At 42.6% G+C, this 18,491-nt stretch overlaps 1 protein-coding gene across 3 annotated transcripts in view; it reads left to right on the forward strand.

Annotated features, from left to right (window-relative positions):
- IARS1 (isoleucyl-tRNA synthetase 1) overlaps window positions 1-10,920 on the forward strand; it is a 96,409-nt gene extending 85,489 nt beyond the window's left edge. For 2 of the 3 annotated variants that reach the window (XM_064723820.1, XM_064723821.1), the window contains exons 33-34: window positions 5,279-5,422; window positions 6,292-6,596. In XM_064723820.1, the coding sequence (XP_064579890.1) occupies window positions 5,279-5,422; window positions 6,292-6,596 (449 nt within the window). Of the gene's footprint in view, window positions 1-5,278; window positions 5,423-6,291; window positions 6,597-10,327 lie in introns of those variants that run through there. The other variant, XM_064723822.1, reaches the window with a different exon arrangement.
- The last annotated feature ends 7,571 nt before the right edge of the window (window positions 10,921-18,491 follow it).

The raw sequence follows: 18,491 nt of genomic DNA on the forward strand, positions 1-18,491 counted from the left end.
CAGGACAAAATGTGATTTATTTCAGTGTTTGCACTGGGCCCAGGCTATGCTGGATCTCCATGGCGAGCTGCCATCAGCCTTTCCATGCTTTCCTTAATGCCTCAGTAGGCAGGGTGAGAACTTAAGCAGAATGCAAACTGTGATCTGTAGAAGAAAAATGTTGCCTTTCCACCCTAGAGAACCTTGAGGAGCTCTGCATTTCTTCTTTTTTTAGAAAAACCTATTGAATATTTTTTGCAGCTTGAACTTTAAGGCAGAAGGATGTAAAAAAAAAAAAAACCCAGAAAACTATAAAAATGATAATTGGATGGCTACAAAACCTTTTATTAGTGTTTTTTTAAATGGGAATGTTACTGAGGCACATCTGAGGGAACATACTTAAGTTGGCTGATTTGAGGTGCCCCCAGGGTCACCAGTTCATGTCCAGCAGTGACATCCATAAAGAAATAGTCTGTGTGTCACTGCTGCCATCTCAGTCCTTAGTTTCCTTCTTGTCCTCTCCTGAGAACATTTCTAGGAGGATTTTGGGGTTTCCCATCTGGTGTCATCCATTAACTCCCTGTGATAAATCTTTCAGGTTGTGCTCAGCTCAGCTGAACAGTCCTGTCATACAAAAGGATTAATCTTTGCTTTCAGTCAGAGGGGATTTAGGGGAAATCCTTCAGTATCTTCCTCAGGTTCCAGTTGTGTTTTGGAGAAGGAAATGGTTTTCCTTGAAATCCTTTTCCAAGTAGGAGGAATAACAGTGTGCTCTGTGCCTGCAGAGGGGGTCTGTACCTGTATTGTTCGTTGTCACCACAGATAGTAAGAGATGACCTTCAAAAGGCCCAGAAAAGTTGGGAAACTCCCATCTCATTAAGTTTAGAAGTAGTTTGACTCCATATTTGGGGTTTTTCTGCCATTTATAGGACAAAAATATGCAGCACAAATCCATTAATGCTGAAATCCCAAAGGGAAGTGGTGGAGAAAGTTGAAGGCTTCCCTCTTCCTCTGCTATAGTAACAAAGGCCCTTTCCCTTCTTTCCTCCTTCTTTTCTTTTTCCTTCTTTTCTTTTTCCTTCTTTTCTTTTTCCTTCTTTTCTTTTTCCTTCTTTTTTTTTTTCCTTCTTTTTCCTTCTTTTTCCTTCTTTTTCCTTCTTTTTCCTTCTTTTTCCTTCTTTTTCCTTCTTTTTCCTTCTTTTTCCTTCTTTTCCTTCTTTTCCTTCTTTTCCTTCTTTCTCCTTCTTTCTCCTTCTTTCTCCTTCTTTCTCCTTCTTTCTCCTTTCTTTCTCCTTCTTTTCGCCTTCTTTCTCCTTCTTTCTCCTTCTTTCTCCTTCTTTCTCCTTCTTTCTCCTTCTTTCTCCTTCTTTCTCCTTCTTTCTCCTTCTTTCTCCTTCTTTCTCCTTCTTTCTCCTTCTTTCTCCTTCTTTCTCCTTCTTTCTCCTTCTTTCTCCTTCTTTCTCCTTCTTTCTCCTTCTTTCTCCTTCTTTCTCCTTCTTTCTCCTTCTTTCTCCTTCTTTCTCCTTCTTTCTCCTTCTTTCTCCTTCTTTCTCCTTCTTTCTCCTTCTTTCTCCTTCTTTCTCCTTCTTTCTCCTTCTTTCTTTTCCCTTCTTTCTCCTTCTCCTTCTTTCTTTTCCCTTCTTTCTCCTTCTCCTTCTTTCTTTTCCCTTCTTTCTTTTCCCTTCTTTCCTTGTCACTTTTGCTCCTTAGGAATAATTTTGGGACTTAGATCTTGCCATGCTGATTTTCACCTTTCAGTGTCAGTGGTCTGGGCAGAGCAGGGTATTTTCCCTGCCCATTTATTCACCATATGGAAATTCCCTTGGAAAGATCAGATCATCAAATTGGCTTTTGTGGCAGTGTGTCACATCTCAAACAAGCATTGGTCAGCAGATGTGGCTCCCTGGGCAGTCCCAGCTCAAGGCATGTGCCAGGAAAACATCCTGAAAGGTGTCAGAGGACAGAGCAGAATGCCAGTGTTTGCTTTGGATACAACCCATCTGCTCTGGTGTGGGTAACCCCAGGTGAGGTCTCATGGTGACTCCAGGGCTTGGAATCAGCTGCTGTGTCCCAGAGGAATTGCACAGAAAGGTTCTGCACTCCAGACAAGTAATTTCTGAATAGTTCCCATGTGTGTTAATAAAATTGGGACCCAGCAAAACCATATTTCTGGCTCCTCATCCCTCCCTGTGGTTTCTAGGGCTGTCCACTGTACTTGCAGTAATTTATGATTTTGTTCTGTAATTGTAATGAGGGTTTCCTTAGGGTTGTGCTGTGGCACAGGATCAGGCAGTTCTTCTCAGATGGGTCCTGTCCCTGCTTTTCAGTGCAGCATTGGAATAATGGGATGAACATTTCCTCCCCAATAGCGTGTCAAGGTATTTTGAGGAACTGCACCCTCTAAACAAAGCTCTGGGACTTGTACTGACCTTCAGAAAATAGAATTTGTCTCTTTCTACATTAAAAAAAATAAAATTCAAAGGGAAGAAGCTGGGCTCAAGTCAGATGGTAAAAAAAGTTGCCTGTGACTTTTTTTCCTCTAAACTGCTGAAAACTCTCTAAGCTTCTTGTTTGGGAGGCTTGTAGACTTGCACTCAGCTTTCATGCAAGTAGCCCTTAATGAAAAAGATTTATTTAAAACACTTTCAATGTGTTTATGGGAAGAAATGCATCTGTAGATCATGTAGGGCTTAAAAAAAAAGAGAGGGGCAAAGAAGGTGGGGTAAAAATCCCCTACAAGCTTTTGATCCATGCCTTATTTCATCTTTATGATTTTCAGATGGCTGATTTTTTTAATCTTCAATTTTTAAAAGGCTGTGAGGCTGTAAGGTACTTTAGGGCAGAGCATTAGCACTTAAACCCCACTGCAGGGAGAAGTGACTTTTAAAGTGATTTTGATGAGCACTTGTAATACCTGCTTGCCTTTAAGTCTGTTGATATCCAGGAAGAAATGATCCATCTTTTCTTGCTCTTGTGAGAGGGCTCTGTGAACAGACTCCTCTGACAGCCTGAGCTCTTCCCTGGGAAATGTCAGTGTTCCTGGAATGCCAAATGCTCATTTGTTAATTGGGCAAACCCCCATCACTGCAGCTCTGCCTCCCTGCCCTGCACGGATCCCCAGGGGTGCTGCCAGCTGGGGAATGGCAAACTGGGAGTTACTGGGGCCAAGGGTTCCCACTCTGTCACCCCCTGTGCTCTCTCTTCTGTGGCCTGAGATGGTGCTGGTTTGGGAAAAACCTGCCCCTGGCTCCCTTCCTTTGGATGGAACCTTGGGAATTCCTCTCCACTTATTAATTCAGTTGTTTTCTTGCTTTCCTGAAAATAAAACCAGAAGCAAATCCCCTTCCTATTGAGACAGGCCTGAGCAGTGCTTGACTTTTGGTTTCTTTTTTCTTTAAACTGTTAAATTTAAATTTGTATATATTTATATACAAATACATAAAAGTTGATATTTAAAATACACATTTTAGAATCTTAGATGCAGCCTGAGGTCTTTTTGCCTCCTTGAGCAATCTTGTAAACACTCCCAGTGCATCTCACTCTGTTCTGTGGCACTTGGCAGAATTTTGAGAACTTGTGATTGCTGTTCATGTTTTTGTGGGGTTAGGGGCTTTTGTTGGGAGCTGGGTGGTCGGTTTAGGGTTTTTTTAATTTATAAGTATATAAACCTACAAAAAGTATACATTTATAAATTATTTCCCTTGAGATTTTCAGGTGAACTACAGAAAATGAGCTTTGCACAGTTTAGGCTCCCTGACATGTGGATAAGGCTGCTGTGGAATGAAAACCTGTTGGCTGGAGCTGACAGGTGTGCCTGTTCCATATGTGCAGGAACACACAGTTCTGACAAGAAATTAAATGCATCAGCTCTCCCTGGGTTTGATGATTTGATTTCTGGAGCTCTTTGCAGCACAGAGTGTTGTTATTCCTGTGTATTTTAATACCATGCCCATCAGTGGCTCTGACCTCCAGGCTCAGGCAGTGCTGCAGGATTCATTTTGGTCACAGAAACCTCATCAGCTTCTCCTCCCAGATCTTCCAGGGATTGCTTCTGATGTTCTTGGAGATGGGGCTGCTGGTTTGGGTCTGGCCTTCCCCCTTCTCTCCACCTGCCTGCCTGGAGTCATGTGCTGGATCATTGCCCACAGATACTCCTCTAGGGGGCTTTATTCATCAGCCATGACTTGAATTTATTGTTTTTTTCTGGAGTTTAATATATTTAATACCAATATACATTTTATTATTAATATATTAATTAATTCATTCATTTTAAATATTATATTAATTTAATATATTTAATATTTGTTAAATATTATTATTTATTTAATATATTTAATAAGTATCCTGATGTTGCATAGTAACACATTCCCAGTCCTGCTTTGGCCAGGGAAGTCTGGGTGCAAGCAAAGATTACAGCTTTTCATATAATGAGATAGGAATAGAAAATAAAAAATAAAATTTGTCTTTTTCTACATTAGAAAAAGGTAAAATTCATATCCTGATGTTGCATAGTGACACATTCCCAGTGATGCTTTGGCCATACAGATGCTCCTGTAGGGGGCTTATTCACGAGCCATGACTTGAAATTTTTTTGTTTGTTTTTGCTGGAGTTTAATATATTTAATATCAGTATTTAATTTATTATTAGTATATTAGTTAATTTATTATTAATATTATAATAATTGCCTATATTTAGTATTTATTATTAATAAATAGCCTGATGTTGCATAGTAACACATTCCCTGTGCTGCTTTGGCCAGGGAAGTCTGGTGCAAGCAAAGATCACAGCTTTTCATATCATGAGATAGGAATAGAAAATAGAAAATAAAATTTGTCTCTTTCTATATTAAAAAAAATAAAATTCAAAAGGAAGAAGCTGGGCTCAAGTCAGATGGTAAAAAAGTTTTCTGTGACTTTTTTTTCCCTCTAAACTGCTGAAAACTCTTTTAAGCTTCTTGTTTGGGAAACTTGTAGACTTGCACTCAGTTTTCATACAAGTAGCCCATAATGGCTGCTGAATGGTTGGCTTGGGTGAATAATTTCTTGCTTGTTTGAAGTTAGCTAGCTTATGCATACAGTGACTTAGCAATAAAAATAAGAAATGTTATATAGGAGCTAATTTCCACAGCAAACCAAGCACCCTCTTTGTGTTATTATGAAACCCAAATATTCCTTCACAAATCCCATTTTCCAGCAGAGAAGCTCTTTGTGGAGGACAGGATGGTGCAAGAGGAGTCAGTCAGTGGGGCAGGGGTGAGAAGCTCCTGGGCTGGCTGACTGCTGTCCCTTTGTGTTGCAGAGCTGCTGAAGCACACGGACCTGCTGGGGCTCAGTGGGAGGACTCTGCACGTGACAGCAGGCTCAGCCCCTGGCCTGCCCAGCTCCCCCAGTGCCCTGCTCTGCCAGTACATCAACCTGCAGCTCATCAATGCCCAGCCACAAGGTATGGGGGCTGCTGGGCTGCTCCTCACAGCAGCTTCTGCTGCTCAGCTGCAGCTTTTCATTGCTACGTGGGGATTTTGGTTGGTTTTTTTCCCTAGTGTGTACTTTCTGATAAAAACAATCTTCCCTCTTCTCCTGAGAGCAAAAGGAGAGCCAGTTTGAGATAAGGGGCAGCAGTTAAACATGAGCCCCTGGGCATTGTTTCCCTGTTTCTGACCATCAGCTCACCTGTGCAGTTTATTGTAAAAGGCTGAGTGTAAAACAGACCAAGTTTCTTTACCAGGACACTGGAAACAGCCTGTGAAACATTTCTTAGTGCTATTTGAAAGCCAAGTGAATTGTATTATTCATCTGGTCTGGAGTATAAATATATATGTGTGTGTAATTCTGTTTCCCACCTGCTATTCTGGCACTCTGAAGGCTCATGTGGGAGCAGCTGAGTTGTTTCAGTAACTTGCTCTTACCCTGTGCCCTGGTATGAGCCCTTTCTGACACTACTGAGAGCTTGCAGGAGCCAAAAATGTGGTTTTTTTACAAGGGATTTGGTCATCAGTACATGCTTGGTGAGCTTCTGCATGTAGTGGTTTCTATGTTGAAATATTTCATGTTTCCCAGACCCTGTGTCATCCTGTTGACCTGTGTAAAGAAGTTTTCTTCTGTTGGTCAAGCTGTCAGTCATCACTTACATTTCTGGCTCTATAATTCATGAACTTAGAGAATATCTGTAGGTTGGTATTGCTAATTTATCTCTCAGTACCATGAAGAAATAGAGGTGAAATGGAAGAAGAAATCCTAAATTTCAATTTACCCAGATAAATGAAGTAATTTCATTTCTCACCAATAGTGACTCAGCTGTTTTATCTTGTCCAGAATGCCAGAAAGGAACAGTGGGAACTCTCCTAATGGAAAACCCTGTTGGTCAGAATGGATTAACCTACAAAGCTCTTCTGCATGAGACAGCAAAAGTTTTTGGGCTCAGAAGCAGGAGGCTAAAGCTGTTCCTGGATGAAGCACTAACTCATGGTAAGCACAAACTTTTGGTTTGCTCATCTGAGGATCCTTGGAATTTATTGTTGAGAAGCAGCTCATGTAACCTGAGATCCAGTTTAATTACTAAATCCACACTGTTCACACACTGGTTTGTCATTTTGCCCAGTAATTCAATATTAGCATAACAAAATCCTTTAAGCAAACATCCAGATGTAGAAGCTCTAAGCTGTAAGGCATTCCCCTCATGAAATGGCCAAGACAAGGTGTTGTGAAAGCTTTTTCCTCCTGCAGTAAAGGTCAGTCAGCAGTGCCCTGCTGAGAGATGAACAGGGAATCTCCTCCTGGAACTGAGTCTGCAGCAGGAATATTTTAAGCATCTGTTCATACTTTTAGCATTCATATTGCTGCATTGTCTTGGAGGATTGGAGTGGGTGGAAAAGGTGTTGGATCTCTGTTAGAGCAGTGAGGTAGGGCACAGCCATTTGGGATACCTGGGAAGCAGGAAGGTCTGAAATGCTAAAGAGTCCCCCAAACCCACTGACAGATGGGAAACAAAAATCTCTGATTCATGAGGAAGGTGTGACTGAAGCTTGAGCCATCTGTGGTGCTGAAAAATTGGACCAGAGTGACTTAGGACTTGATTTGACAGAGAGAATGGATTGCAAGCTACATGGTAAAAACCCAAACAACTCCAAACAGGGATTCTTGGAGATTTCAGCTCTCTGAGTGGAATGATGCTGAGGTTTCTGTCTGCAGTGTGTCACAGTGATGTGTTTACAGGCTGTTTGGGAGGGATCCATGACATTTATTGGCTTATCACTCATTACCTGTCCAGAAGTTGGACATCCTGCTCAAACTGCCCCTTTCAGGGTGGCTGAGGTGCTGTTCCTCAGGAGGTGCTGTCAGTGGGGAGGGCAGGAGGGGGCAGCTCTGGTGCAGAGCTGGGGTCACTCAGCTGCCCAAGAGGATTCAGGTGGGATACATTGAAATCTGAGCAAGGAGTGGTAGGGAGGGTTTTTTTCTTGTTGTTTTTTTGTTGTTTTTTTTTTTTTAATTTTTACTTCATATGACCTTAAGTGTATTTATTCAAAAGCCATTTTTGTAATTCAAATGGATCTCAGATGATGATGAAACTTTCTAGTGATAGTTTAAGCAAATGCCAAAAATAATGTGCTGAGTGGTGTTAACAGAGAACTGGAGCCTGGAGTGTTTCAGCACAAGGGGTAAAAACCAAGAAGATGAACCACACTTGGTTTGCATAAACTGAAAGGTATTTTTGTGTGCAGCCTTGCCCACCTGGGGATTCAGGCACTCAGGAACAAGGGATGTTAGGCACAGTTCCTCTTTGGTTCAGCACCAGATGATTCTGTTCAGACACTGAAATAACCACTGTAGGAAAGTGCAGAGCTTTGAAAGAGGCAAGGAGCTGACAGGACAGCAAAATGTACAGACTGGCAAAACAGCTTTTAAGGCTCAGTTGAAGTGAGGATTTTTAAAATGCCTTCACCTGAAAGGGAAATGGGTTAAATCACTGTAACATTTGTAGCATGGATTCTCTAGAACTCTTTAAACTTCAGTTAAAGTGTATGAAGTGACAATTCACAGTGATGTGAAAGATCAGATTTGATAACTCCTCCAAGGCCAAAACAACAGACTTGGTCTCTTTTAAAACTCAGAACACAGAGCTTGGTCCCAGAGGTTTATTTGTGCAGCTAATGCCTTATAGCCACACTTCTGCTATCTCAGATTTAATTCTCAGCATTCAGCTCCTTGAATAACATTTTTACAGTTTAAACACTGGCATAGCTGTGTTTTATCTTCACATCTCTTTGTATGACAAATGAGGGCTGCATAGAAAACACTTTGATGCCTCTAGAAAACATTAGGTCAATTAATGTTTATCTATATTGTTGCAGCTTTGTAATCTCCCATTCATCTTCTGATCAATCTGTTCAAGGTCTTACCTTCAGAACAACAAAGTTCAGTCTCTTGAGTAGGTTTTCTGTGCTTTATTCTAAAAATAAAAATGTATTTGCTGTTAACAGTTTGAAGTGTTTGATGAAAATAACCCAGGAATTGGAAGGTTTGTGCCTGTTCAATAAAAAGGAAAAACAATCACTTGGTGGAAAATGAGTTATTGGTTTTGAAGAGTTATTTTTATAAATGTTGTCGGTCCAGGCAGTTGGGCATCTGCTGTCTATTGCACAGAAACTCAGCAGCTTTTCAGAAACAAACGTGCTTTTCACTCCTCCTTTGTAATGTTGGAAAACATTCCAAGAAGAAATGTTCAAGTGATGAGTGTTGCTTATTCCTGAGCTGGAGAGACAGAGATTGCAGGTACCTGATGGTTCCACACTGGGGATGGTGGGGACACTTCAGGTGCTCCCTGCAGCCCTTCCCTGGAGCCATTGGCACAGAAGGGAAGGTGTCCCTACACTCTGTTGATAAATCAAATTTCCAGTTCTTAAAACTAATTGTTGTGATAAGTACTGTGGGAAATAGGTTCATGTAAGTTCCTCATTTTTCAGGATCTTATAAATAAATATGTAATTAGAGACTTGGAGAGCCAAGTTCACAATTGGTTTGGCTGCTTCTGCAGACCAGACTCTTTCACATCCCGGTGGAACATGTTCCTGGGAAGGAAGGTTAGTGAGGGATTTAAGCCCTGATTGCTGTATTGGATTATAGCTCTGGATGGATATTCAGCTGCTTAAAGGGTAATATTACAATGGAAGAGAACTCCTGAAAACCACTGTGATCCATGAGGACTTCTCAGTTCTCTCATTGACAGATGGCTTTTAAAGCCAGTGCAGCTTCTGTGTGTTTAGGCTAAAAATGAAACATTTTTCAAGGCAGGATGGGGCAGGACACTGCAGAAGGGCTCCTCCTGAAAACCCCCAGCCAGTCTGGGTGTTATTAACATGTCCTTTGTGCTAAGACTGGTGCCAGACCTTTATAATATCTTGTGTTTGCTGGGGTTGTCTGCAGGGTTCCGGGGTGAGAGTGACACTGTGACCCCAGTCCTTGTTAATCTGGGTTTCACCAGTGTTCTCTGCTTACACCTGCCAAGTTTCTTATCTCTCTGAGCTTTCTCGGTGCAGAGGCCTCAGGGTGTTTGATACTGGGGTGCCTTTTGTTCCAAGGCTGTAGCTCCCAGTATTCCCAACACTCTGCTCTCAGTGGGGCAGCTGATGGCTGCTGTTAGCAAAGTCAGCAAGCACCAGGCTGCTTGGGAAAAAAATCACATTTCACAAGGTAATGGTGAAAGATTTCCAGCTCCTGCAAGTTTGCAGGTGACTTTCCCTAGACACAAGTGGGATTACTCTGTGTTTGTGTTTCGTGAGTAATTACAACCCCTGAGTCAGCCTGTGGAAGTGTGCTCTGTCCTTCAGAGGTTTGTTGGGACTTTATGCTGTCCCTGTTCCAAACTCTGGGCATGCAGCTGTGAGGAGACTTAGGGAATTGTCCTGTATGGTCAGAAAGTCTTCAGGCATACTCAACAAGATTTCAGCAGTAGTTCTTCAGCAGGTACTGGTACAATCATTACTTTACATATAGACAGTTTATGAGGGACTGCTTGTATTCACTTCATATCACGGTGTTGGAGTTTTGTGAACTAGGTGCTGCTCTGTCAGGATGTGAAGGTGAGAGCTGTGGGCTGATGTAGACTTTCAAAAATTTCTACTTTGGAACATAAAACAGGCTCTCCTGCTCTTGCAGGGACACTGGTGACATGTGGTGACCCTTCCTTTCATGCCCTGGGCTTTGAGAGGAAGAAATTTTGAGCTGAGCAGTTTCTGTCCCAGTCCCACGGCAAAAATGTCTGAATAAAGCAAATTTTTTTAAAAAAGTTCATAGCTCTCATGGTAAGAAAGAGCACTAACTCTGTTGTTTCTCTCTTCTTTCTTTCTTTCAGAGATCACAAAAGATGTTTCTATGAAGAATCTGAACATGAAGACCCTCTATGTTCATGTCATACCCACCACAGCTGAATGTTGAGAATTCCAGATTCATGACCATGTAGACTTTTTTCCACAAAAAATGAAGTCAAAGGAAGTTATTATGCTTTTAGATGAACATCCAAGTTGTGTATGGTACTTTTAACATCTCTAGTGGCCCACAGGATGTTTTCTACCAGTGCATGTCTAATATGCTGCTCTTTGGTTTCAAATACAATGTATTTTCATTTTGTTATCTTAATATGCTGTAAAAGCTGTTCAGAAACCTTAGATATCTATGCAGTAATTTGCCTGAGAGAAATGGGACTTGTACCTCAGTGATGCTGTTCTCTGCCTGTCCTTTGTGCAGAGGGCATCTTTTCTAAACCATGGCTTACCTACAAGGCTCTCTGATATATTCCCACCCTCCCACGACAGCTTTGTAACTTATTTAAGGGTTTTCTGGATTTGTTCATTCATACTCGCTGGGTTTTCATCAAGTGTGTGGCTGTTGATTTCAAATACCCCCTAATTTCAACACTTGGAACAATAAATTTGCTTCATCTCCTGACTCTTGCTTCCCTGACTTCAGAGTATTTTGCTTCCTCAGGATTTCTGAAGAAGATACATTTTAGAGCTCCCTATGGATCAGGAGCAGCCAGAGCCACCTGAGATGTGACAGTGCTGAGCACCAGTGGCTGTTTGCATTGTGCTGCTGACAGGTTTGGGGGCTTGTTTTGATGCAGAAGCAGTTTCAGACTGAAAACAGTCGGGGTTTTAGTTTCTGTAGCTTGCCAGTGTTTCAGTGTTCACTCCTGTACCTGCTGGCAGGAAGGGGAAGGCAGAGCCCCCCTTTGGCAGTGCTGGGGTGTTTGTGCCTGGCTCAGCTGGAGCTTTGAGCACACCTGGGGGTTCTGCACCTCCCTGGGGCAGGCAGAGTGAGCCCTGGCTGTGCTGGGAGCAGCAGCCTGGCAGGGCAGAGGCTTCTGAGCACCTTTTTCCATTGCTCTCTGAGTTTCATCATCACTAGGAGCAAAACCCAAAGCTGGTTCATGATAACTCTGTTAGTTGGAATAACTATAAATAGCTGTTCTGTGTAACTCCTGCACTGGTGGACTGGACCAAAATTGTAAAGACTCTTTGAAGTGAACCAACTTCCTGGCACTCAGCTTACAGAAAATTATTTTATCAGTATTAAAAATGGCTCTGCCTCCTGAATCACTGGCCTGTTCAGGTTCCTGTTCAGGTTAATGAATACTGGACATTGCCCTCTACTTTTACCTGGAAGTCAGCTGGTTTTTAGTGACACAGTGACATGGAAATCCAATTTGTATTGGTTTGTGAGGTTTCTTTGTCACATCAAAAATGTCCAGGTTTCATCTGTGAAAGCAAGATTGCTGTTCCTAAAGGAACTTTGCTTTATTATTGATGGAGAATAAAGGGAGATGGTAAATGATTGCAACCTAACCTCATTCTTAATGACCCAGTCTAAGGTCACAACACTTGCATTTTTAGAGACTTATTTGGGATTTAGCATTTTGTCCTCCTGTTTCATCTCACTCTCCTTCCTTCACTGTACACTCTTGACCATGTCACTTTTCCTTTTTCTCCTTTTTTTTTTTTTGGTATATGTGTGGTTGGTTTTGTTTGTTTTTTTAACTGGCTCTGCTTTCTCTCCACATCAGCACAGTCCTCATGGGTTGTGAGGACAGAAACCCAGGTGTGCTCCAGCCTGCTCACATCACAAGGTTGGAAATGCCCATGGATGCTCTTTCTGTCTGGTAGGATCAGTAGAAACTAGCAGAAGGGAAAATTCAATATACTTAGGTCATGTAATGGAAGAACAAGACCAGAGCTGATCAGAGGACACTGCTGGAAATGCTTCTGGGTCCATTAACTTTACATCAACATAAGTAGCTTATAATTACAAAAAAAAAAAATTGGAGGTAGAGTTAGGGTTTCCTGTCAGGTGCCACTGTTAGATGGCTGTGATCTCTTACCTGCACAGCCATGAACGTTAGGAACAGGCTGTGACCCATTTGGGTGATCTTGTGCTGTCTCTACCTTCCTTCTCCACATCCATTTTTAGTGTTCCTTTTTTATTCTTCTGGATAATATCTAATCATTGCATGAGAGAATTTATCTCTTGGGATCTTGAAGGGGGGGAATGTTTCCTAGTAATTTTTTTATTGAGGTTTCTTAATGCACTTCTATAACATTATCTAGGTTGGGCTAATAATAGTCTCTTGGCTTGATGTGATATTCTTCAGGATTTATGTACCTCAATTAGCTTCCCTCTTAAATAGCTTGTTACACAAATGAGGTCCCAGACCACTGCTGCGTAGAGAAACCATGAGCAGGGCACTCCAGAGCTGTGTCACAGCATTTGCTGTCCCTGGAGGAGTTTGGAGCCTTGAGTCCTGGTGTTGCTGCCTCTCACCTGGTGGCATTCCAGCTCTCCTCCTGCCTGGAACGTGTGCATCCTGCAGGAGCTGGGCTGCTGGGGAGCGGGAGGTACTGACACAACCCAGATCCATTGTTGCATGCAAAATTCACAGTGCTGGAGCTCTGCAAAATGGGAGCATCCCCAAAAACACGTGCACAGAGTTGTGTCCCTGCCCACTGAATCTCTGGGAGCTGCTTTGAGCTCCAAGGGGTTTGTTCTGCCCCAGTTCCACCAGGCTGGGATTCTGTTGGCATCCGTGGCAAGGGCAGGGCCTGGCACTGAAATCAGGAAATCCTCAGGCTTGGCTGAGCTGAACCAGCAAATTCTGTGACAGGAGAGCAGCAGCACTGCTCGTGTCAGTGCAGTCCCTGTCACTCCTCAGGAGCCATCACTGAGTGTGGGCCAGGCTGCTCCAGCCCAGAGTCACCTCCTCTCCTCCCCAGGGTGTGTGCAGCACTCAGAGCTGCATTTCTGCCCTGCCCAGGGTGGGTGCAGCACTCACAGCTGCATTTCTGCCCTGCCCAGGGTGGGTACAACAGCCAGAGCTGCATTTCTGCCCTGCCCAGGGTGGGTACAGCACTCAGAGCTGCATTTCTGCCCTGCCCAGGGTGGATGCAGCACTCAGAGCTGCATTTCTGCCCTGCCCAGGTGACTGTAGGTGTCCTTCTGCAGGTAACTTCCTGCTCAGAGAGAAGAAGGGCTTTAAAGAGAGAAAAAATAAACAGATTTCTCCTCATCCTGCAATGAGTTGAGTGGCAGCTGATCAACCTTTCAGCCCTTTTGCAGCTCAGAATCTTTCTGATTTCTGCCAGCAGCAGAGTTCAGTGTCCTCATCATTACTGGTTAAGCACAGAGCAATTATTCAGTCTGTTAAATAATTTCTTGCTCTTTATGTGATTTCTTACAAGCTGGACTCTTAACACTGATTAAACAGCTTGAAAATACACTGTCTGCAGCTGCATTACAAAAAGTGGCCTGCAAAAGAGCCTCAGATAATTTCCTTTCACATCTTTTTTCCACAGCACCATCCACACACAGGAGCAGCTTTGCAGGGGGAACACAACTTTGCTGAGTTAATTTTGCTCTTGCTGTGCTGTGAGTGGTGGGCAGCTGGGGTTGGAGGGAGGGACTGTCATCAATTATCTAATGTTTTCCCCAGTTAAAGTGTTTATGTAACAAATATAATTATAGCTTTTATGTAATTGAGGGGGGAAAAAGGTTCCTATTTCGGTATGTCTGGATATTTCAGTTAATTTCCAGTCTGTGTCTGTACAAAGTTCTAATTAGGGGGTCACAAAGCTCCTCAGAAGATTTCTGAAGTTCCTTGTAGATGGAATTAAAACTGTTCCTAAAGATATTTAATTTTTATGACTTTCTTGGGAGTTCTGTAAACACTGGCCTAATTCTGCAATTTGTTCTAGTTGTCTTTAGTGTTCAAACCAGTGAAAACAGCTGAAACCTCACAGACAAGCAAAATGTAGCCTGGCAGTTAATATTTGCTGTGTTTGATCAGGTGTGACAGCTGGACAGCTGTGCAGGGGGTGCTGCCATGGGATATCCTTTGTGCTCTGCCTGAAGGGACAAACATCCTTCTGTTTGCAAGGCAGCAGCTTTGCAGAGGTGCAGACTATCAAAATACAGACCTAGGACTTGTGTTCTGTGATTAATGTGCTGGCAACCCCCAAAATCATGGGATCTTCGGGACTGCATTGCTTCTGGCTGTGTGTGCCAGGCAGGGAAGTGGGAGGAGATGAGGCAACGTGGAAAAATTGAGATCTTAGACTGCAAATCTTGCTGGTGATACAATCTAAACAAGGATGAAGGATCCTGAATATTCCTGAAGGCAGTGTTTGTAAGATGAAAAAGAGAAGTTGCTCACTGTGTCAGCTGAATGAGCCAAAAGCCAAGCTCAGGCTCTTGGAAAGCAAGAGCTTTACAGCAAAGGGAGCTGCCACGGATTAGTAATTAAACAAGGACCAGTAATTCCATCTTCTTGCCAAAGAACACAAGTACCAAAAAAAGCAAGTGCTGTGCTGCATAAACAGGATTGTCTGCGAGATGGTGAAGTAATCTTTCCACTCAGTTGCTGATAAGGCTCCTCCTGCAGCCCTGTGTCCAAGTTTGGGAGCCCTGCCATGAGGAGGATGTTGACAATTTGGAGGGAGGCCCGTGAGGAGAATCAGGAATAAGGTCTGGCAAAGATGGCTTGGGAAGGATTGCAAGAGTTGGCATCTTTGTTCTGCAGCAGGGAAGTCTGAGGGTGAGATGGGAGGAGTCTTCCAGTAAATAAATACTAATTGCAAAGAGAATAGTAATGAACAAGTTTTCAAGAGGCTTGCAGTGAAATGGGATGGGAATTTAGGGCACATATGAGGGGAAGCTGCCTAAGAATTAATCCTAGGATGGGTGGCCTGAGAAAGTGACAGGGTTTTTCTGACTCACTTTTAAAATTTATTTTGTCACTTAAGGAAACTATGGATTTGCAAAAAAAAAAAAAAAAAATCCTGACAAATTTCAGCCTGAAATTAGCTCACCCATAAAAATTAGTGAGTACAAGGAAAGAAACTGGTTATAAGTTCTAAAATGTGGTTTTGTTTGGGTATTTTCAATAATGTGTTGATCACATTTATATCTGAACTCCTCTGTGGCACCCTGTGGCATCCTCATCACCCTACTGGATGTACAAGCCAGATGCAAAAATGGATTTTGCTGGCAATATTTGGGTACCTTCAAGATTCTGCCATTCACTTGGTGTTAAACACCATGTAACTTAGACCAGCTCTGTAAGAGGAGTCAAAGTGACAGAAATAAAGCACAGAAAGGGGATTAAAACCCCAGAACAACACAGGTTATATTTATTTCTGTGTGTGATGACTGCTTGCCCCAAAGGGCAGTGGAGGGGACAAACCCAAACTGAAGCATTCACCTTATGCTGCAAATCCCTGGATGATCCTGTTAGTTTGTGGACTTGGCAGGAGCTACTCCTGATCTTAATTCTGCAAATTAATTAGAAAAGTGTCCCAGGTTCCCCCTTTTTAATGGTCTTTGTAAAAAATGTCTTTCCCTGCTGCTTTGCCCTCATCTTAGGGACATAAACTCACAGTTCAATACTAACAGAGGAGATGAGCTGGTAAACAGCCACAGGTGTTTCTATTTCCACCACCTAAAATTAAATTAAGGAGTAATTGAGTATCTCTTTGAGGAAGAAAGTCCCAAAGCAGCTGTGTAGTGTGTGTGCCACAGCCATGGCTGTAAGCACTGGTGCCATGGTACCAGCACATCCCTATTGACTTGCTCCAGCTCTATTGATGGGCAGCACTTGGATTCTTTTCTCACCTCTCTTTGCTGCTCCACTGCCTGAATTTTACAATGCAGAGTTCTGAATCTCAGTTCTACAGAATGCCTTGAACCTCCTCCCCTCCATGGCTGAGCCACTGCCTGCAAACCTGAGCTTTGGCGCTGATGCCTAAAACCAGAGGCCAGCCAAAATTAAGGGAATAAAAAGCAGTTCTGTTTATTGAAGGATCTTCAGGTGTATTTAGGGCAGACAAAGCCCCCCAGGGGCTACACCCAAAATGGACAATGTTTCACAGGTTTTTATACTTTTATAAGTTTGGTCCACTTGCATATTGAGGGTAAATCTGCCAATCCCAGCTGCAGGTAATGAAGTCATTGAGCCCCAGTTTGCTCCCCCCAAGTCCCTTTTGTTCCCATCTCTGGCCCTGAGGCAGTGAGGTGTCCTTGATTGCCAGGCCTGGAGAGGAATTGCTGTGTGTGCCCAAAATGGGAAAGCTGCAGCTGCCACTGGGTGTGGGGTTTGGAGTTACACACTAAAGAACTGCAGGAGTACAAATATATGAAAAATAGACAAGCTAAAATGCTAAGGCATCAGCTTTTAGCACTTGTGTATATTAGCCAAAAACACTGGCTATTTCAGGCTGTACGTATTCCAAAGAGATGCCTTCCTTCCCCTGAGGAAAACAGCAAAGAACCAGGAACATCCATCATTTTAAAAATGGAAAAACCTACAAAGAGATACTGCAAATAGAGACTTAATGGTCTGTTTCCAAATCCCATTTTGCTGTCGGTACCATCACACACAAGACACAACCTGGGAAGAGCAAGAGCAGTCTCAGAAAACAGAGCTGCACAAAATTCTCAAATATTTAGTTTGACTTGGATTATTGTGTGAAAGTGCTTTCAGCTGCTCTCTTGGTGGATGCACAGGCCTGTCTTGGGTAGGTGTGATGGATGTGCTAACCTGGGGCTGCACAGCACAGCCCTGAGCATCCCACAGCATTGTTTCCCTGCTCCCTGTTTCTCTGGCTGCACCTGGGAATGTTCTTTGAGCTGCTTCTGGCACACTGGATTTTCATTCCTGCTTTTCCATTCCAATTTCTTGTGTGTGGACTCCAGGGATTCCCACTCAAAGCTTCATTTGCCAGGCAGGACTTGTCTGTGCTGACACAGAGAGGCACAAACGTTGTCACTGCTGCCAGGGTCCAGCCTTAACACCTTGGGTTTTTTTCTCCCCACCATCAGGGACACACTTGAACTTCTTAAGGCTGGTACTTATTCTACTTTGCTGTTTGCCAGAAAGGCCTGCTGCAGCTGAGAGTTCAATAATGTGTATTTAGATTTTTAAACATTGAAGTGTCTCCTTGAAGACCAGGCTCTTGGTCTGTCTCAAGGCAATTCCCACTCTCAGATTTCTTTTGTGATGTGCAGGGAAAAAAGTTGATAAACTCATTAATTACATCATGCATAAACAGTGAACTCATTGAGGGGGGAAAAAATCCAAACCCAGGATTTCTTTTTAAATACACTGATTATTTTGTAGGTTTGCATTTTTAGAAGTGAACACAAGAGCTTGAAGCCTGTGAGACTTGTCCTGTTTTTCCTTAGCTCAGTAGCAGAGTGCAGGCTCTGGCTGCTGGGTCCTCCCAGAGCTGCCATTCAGAGCCTGGATCCAAATTAATCTTTGTTAGATGATGTAAAAACAGCAACAGAGAAACTGACCCAGGAGTCAGTGGCAGCAGGTTAATTCTTGAATAATTTCCATCACAATAGCAGAGGGAAGGGAAAAGGAGTGAAGTGGTGGCAAAGTGAGAGATTTTCATGCAAGTGTATATAATAAAGAGAAAGGGAAGATAAGGACACAAAACACAGAGTGTATGGAGTCTCTTCCTTGTAAGGTTGTCTCCTTAACCTCCTTTTTTTAAGGTATTAAGAGTTGCAAGAGGCCAAAGTAATTTATATTGGGCAATAATATCAAACAGGTTTTATACACCTTTGTAATAACATGCCTAAAGTATTGCCAGTTTAAAGCCTTTTCTTGCATGGAATAATGACTTCGAAAAAATGTATTATTCCCCAGCAGTAAAAGCATGGAAAAGCTGCAATGTGTTATATTAATTCAGACATGACAAAAATAGAGAGCATGATACAAAAAAGTGCATTTGGAGGAATAATTTTTTATAACTGTTGGTCAGACCTACATAAGTTAACCAGGAGTTTATCCTTTGGAAATCAGGAGCTCTGTAATAATGCAACACAACACAGTAATGTGTACAAACAAAGAGACTGTACAGGTGAGGAGACATTAAGTCAAGGAAAATGAATAGTTCCACAAATTAAAAATATTTTAAAATAAGGATTAAAGGTGAAGGACTTGAGAGCTGTGGTTACTGGTACAC

The sequence above is a fragment of the Zonotrichia leucophrys genome, chromosome 12 (assembly GCF_028769735.1).
Source record: "Zonotrichia leucophrys gambelii isolate GWCS_2022_RI chromosome 12, RI_Zleu_2.0, whole genome shotgun sequence".
Classification (NCBI taxonomy): Eukaryota; Metazoa; Chordata; class Aves; order Passeriformes; family Passerellidae; genus Zonotrichia; species Zonotrichia leucophrys.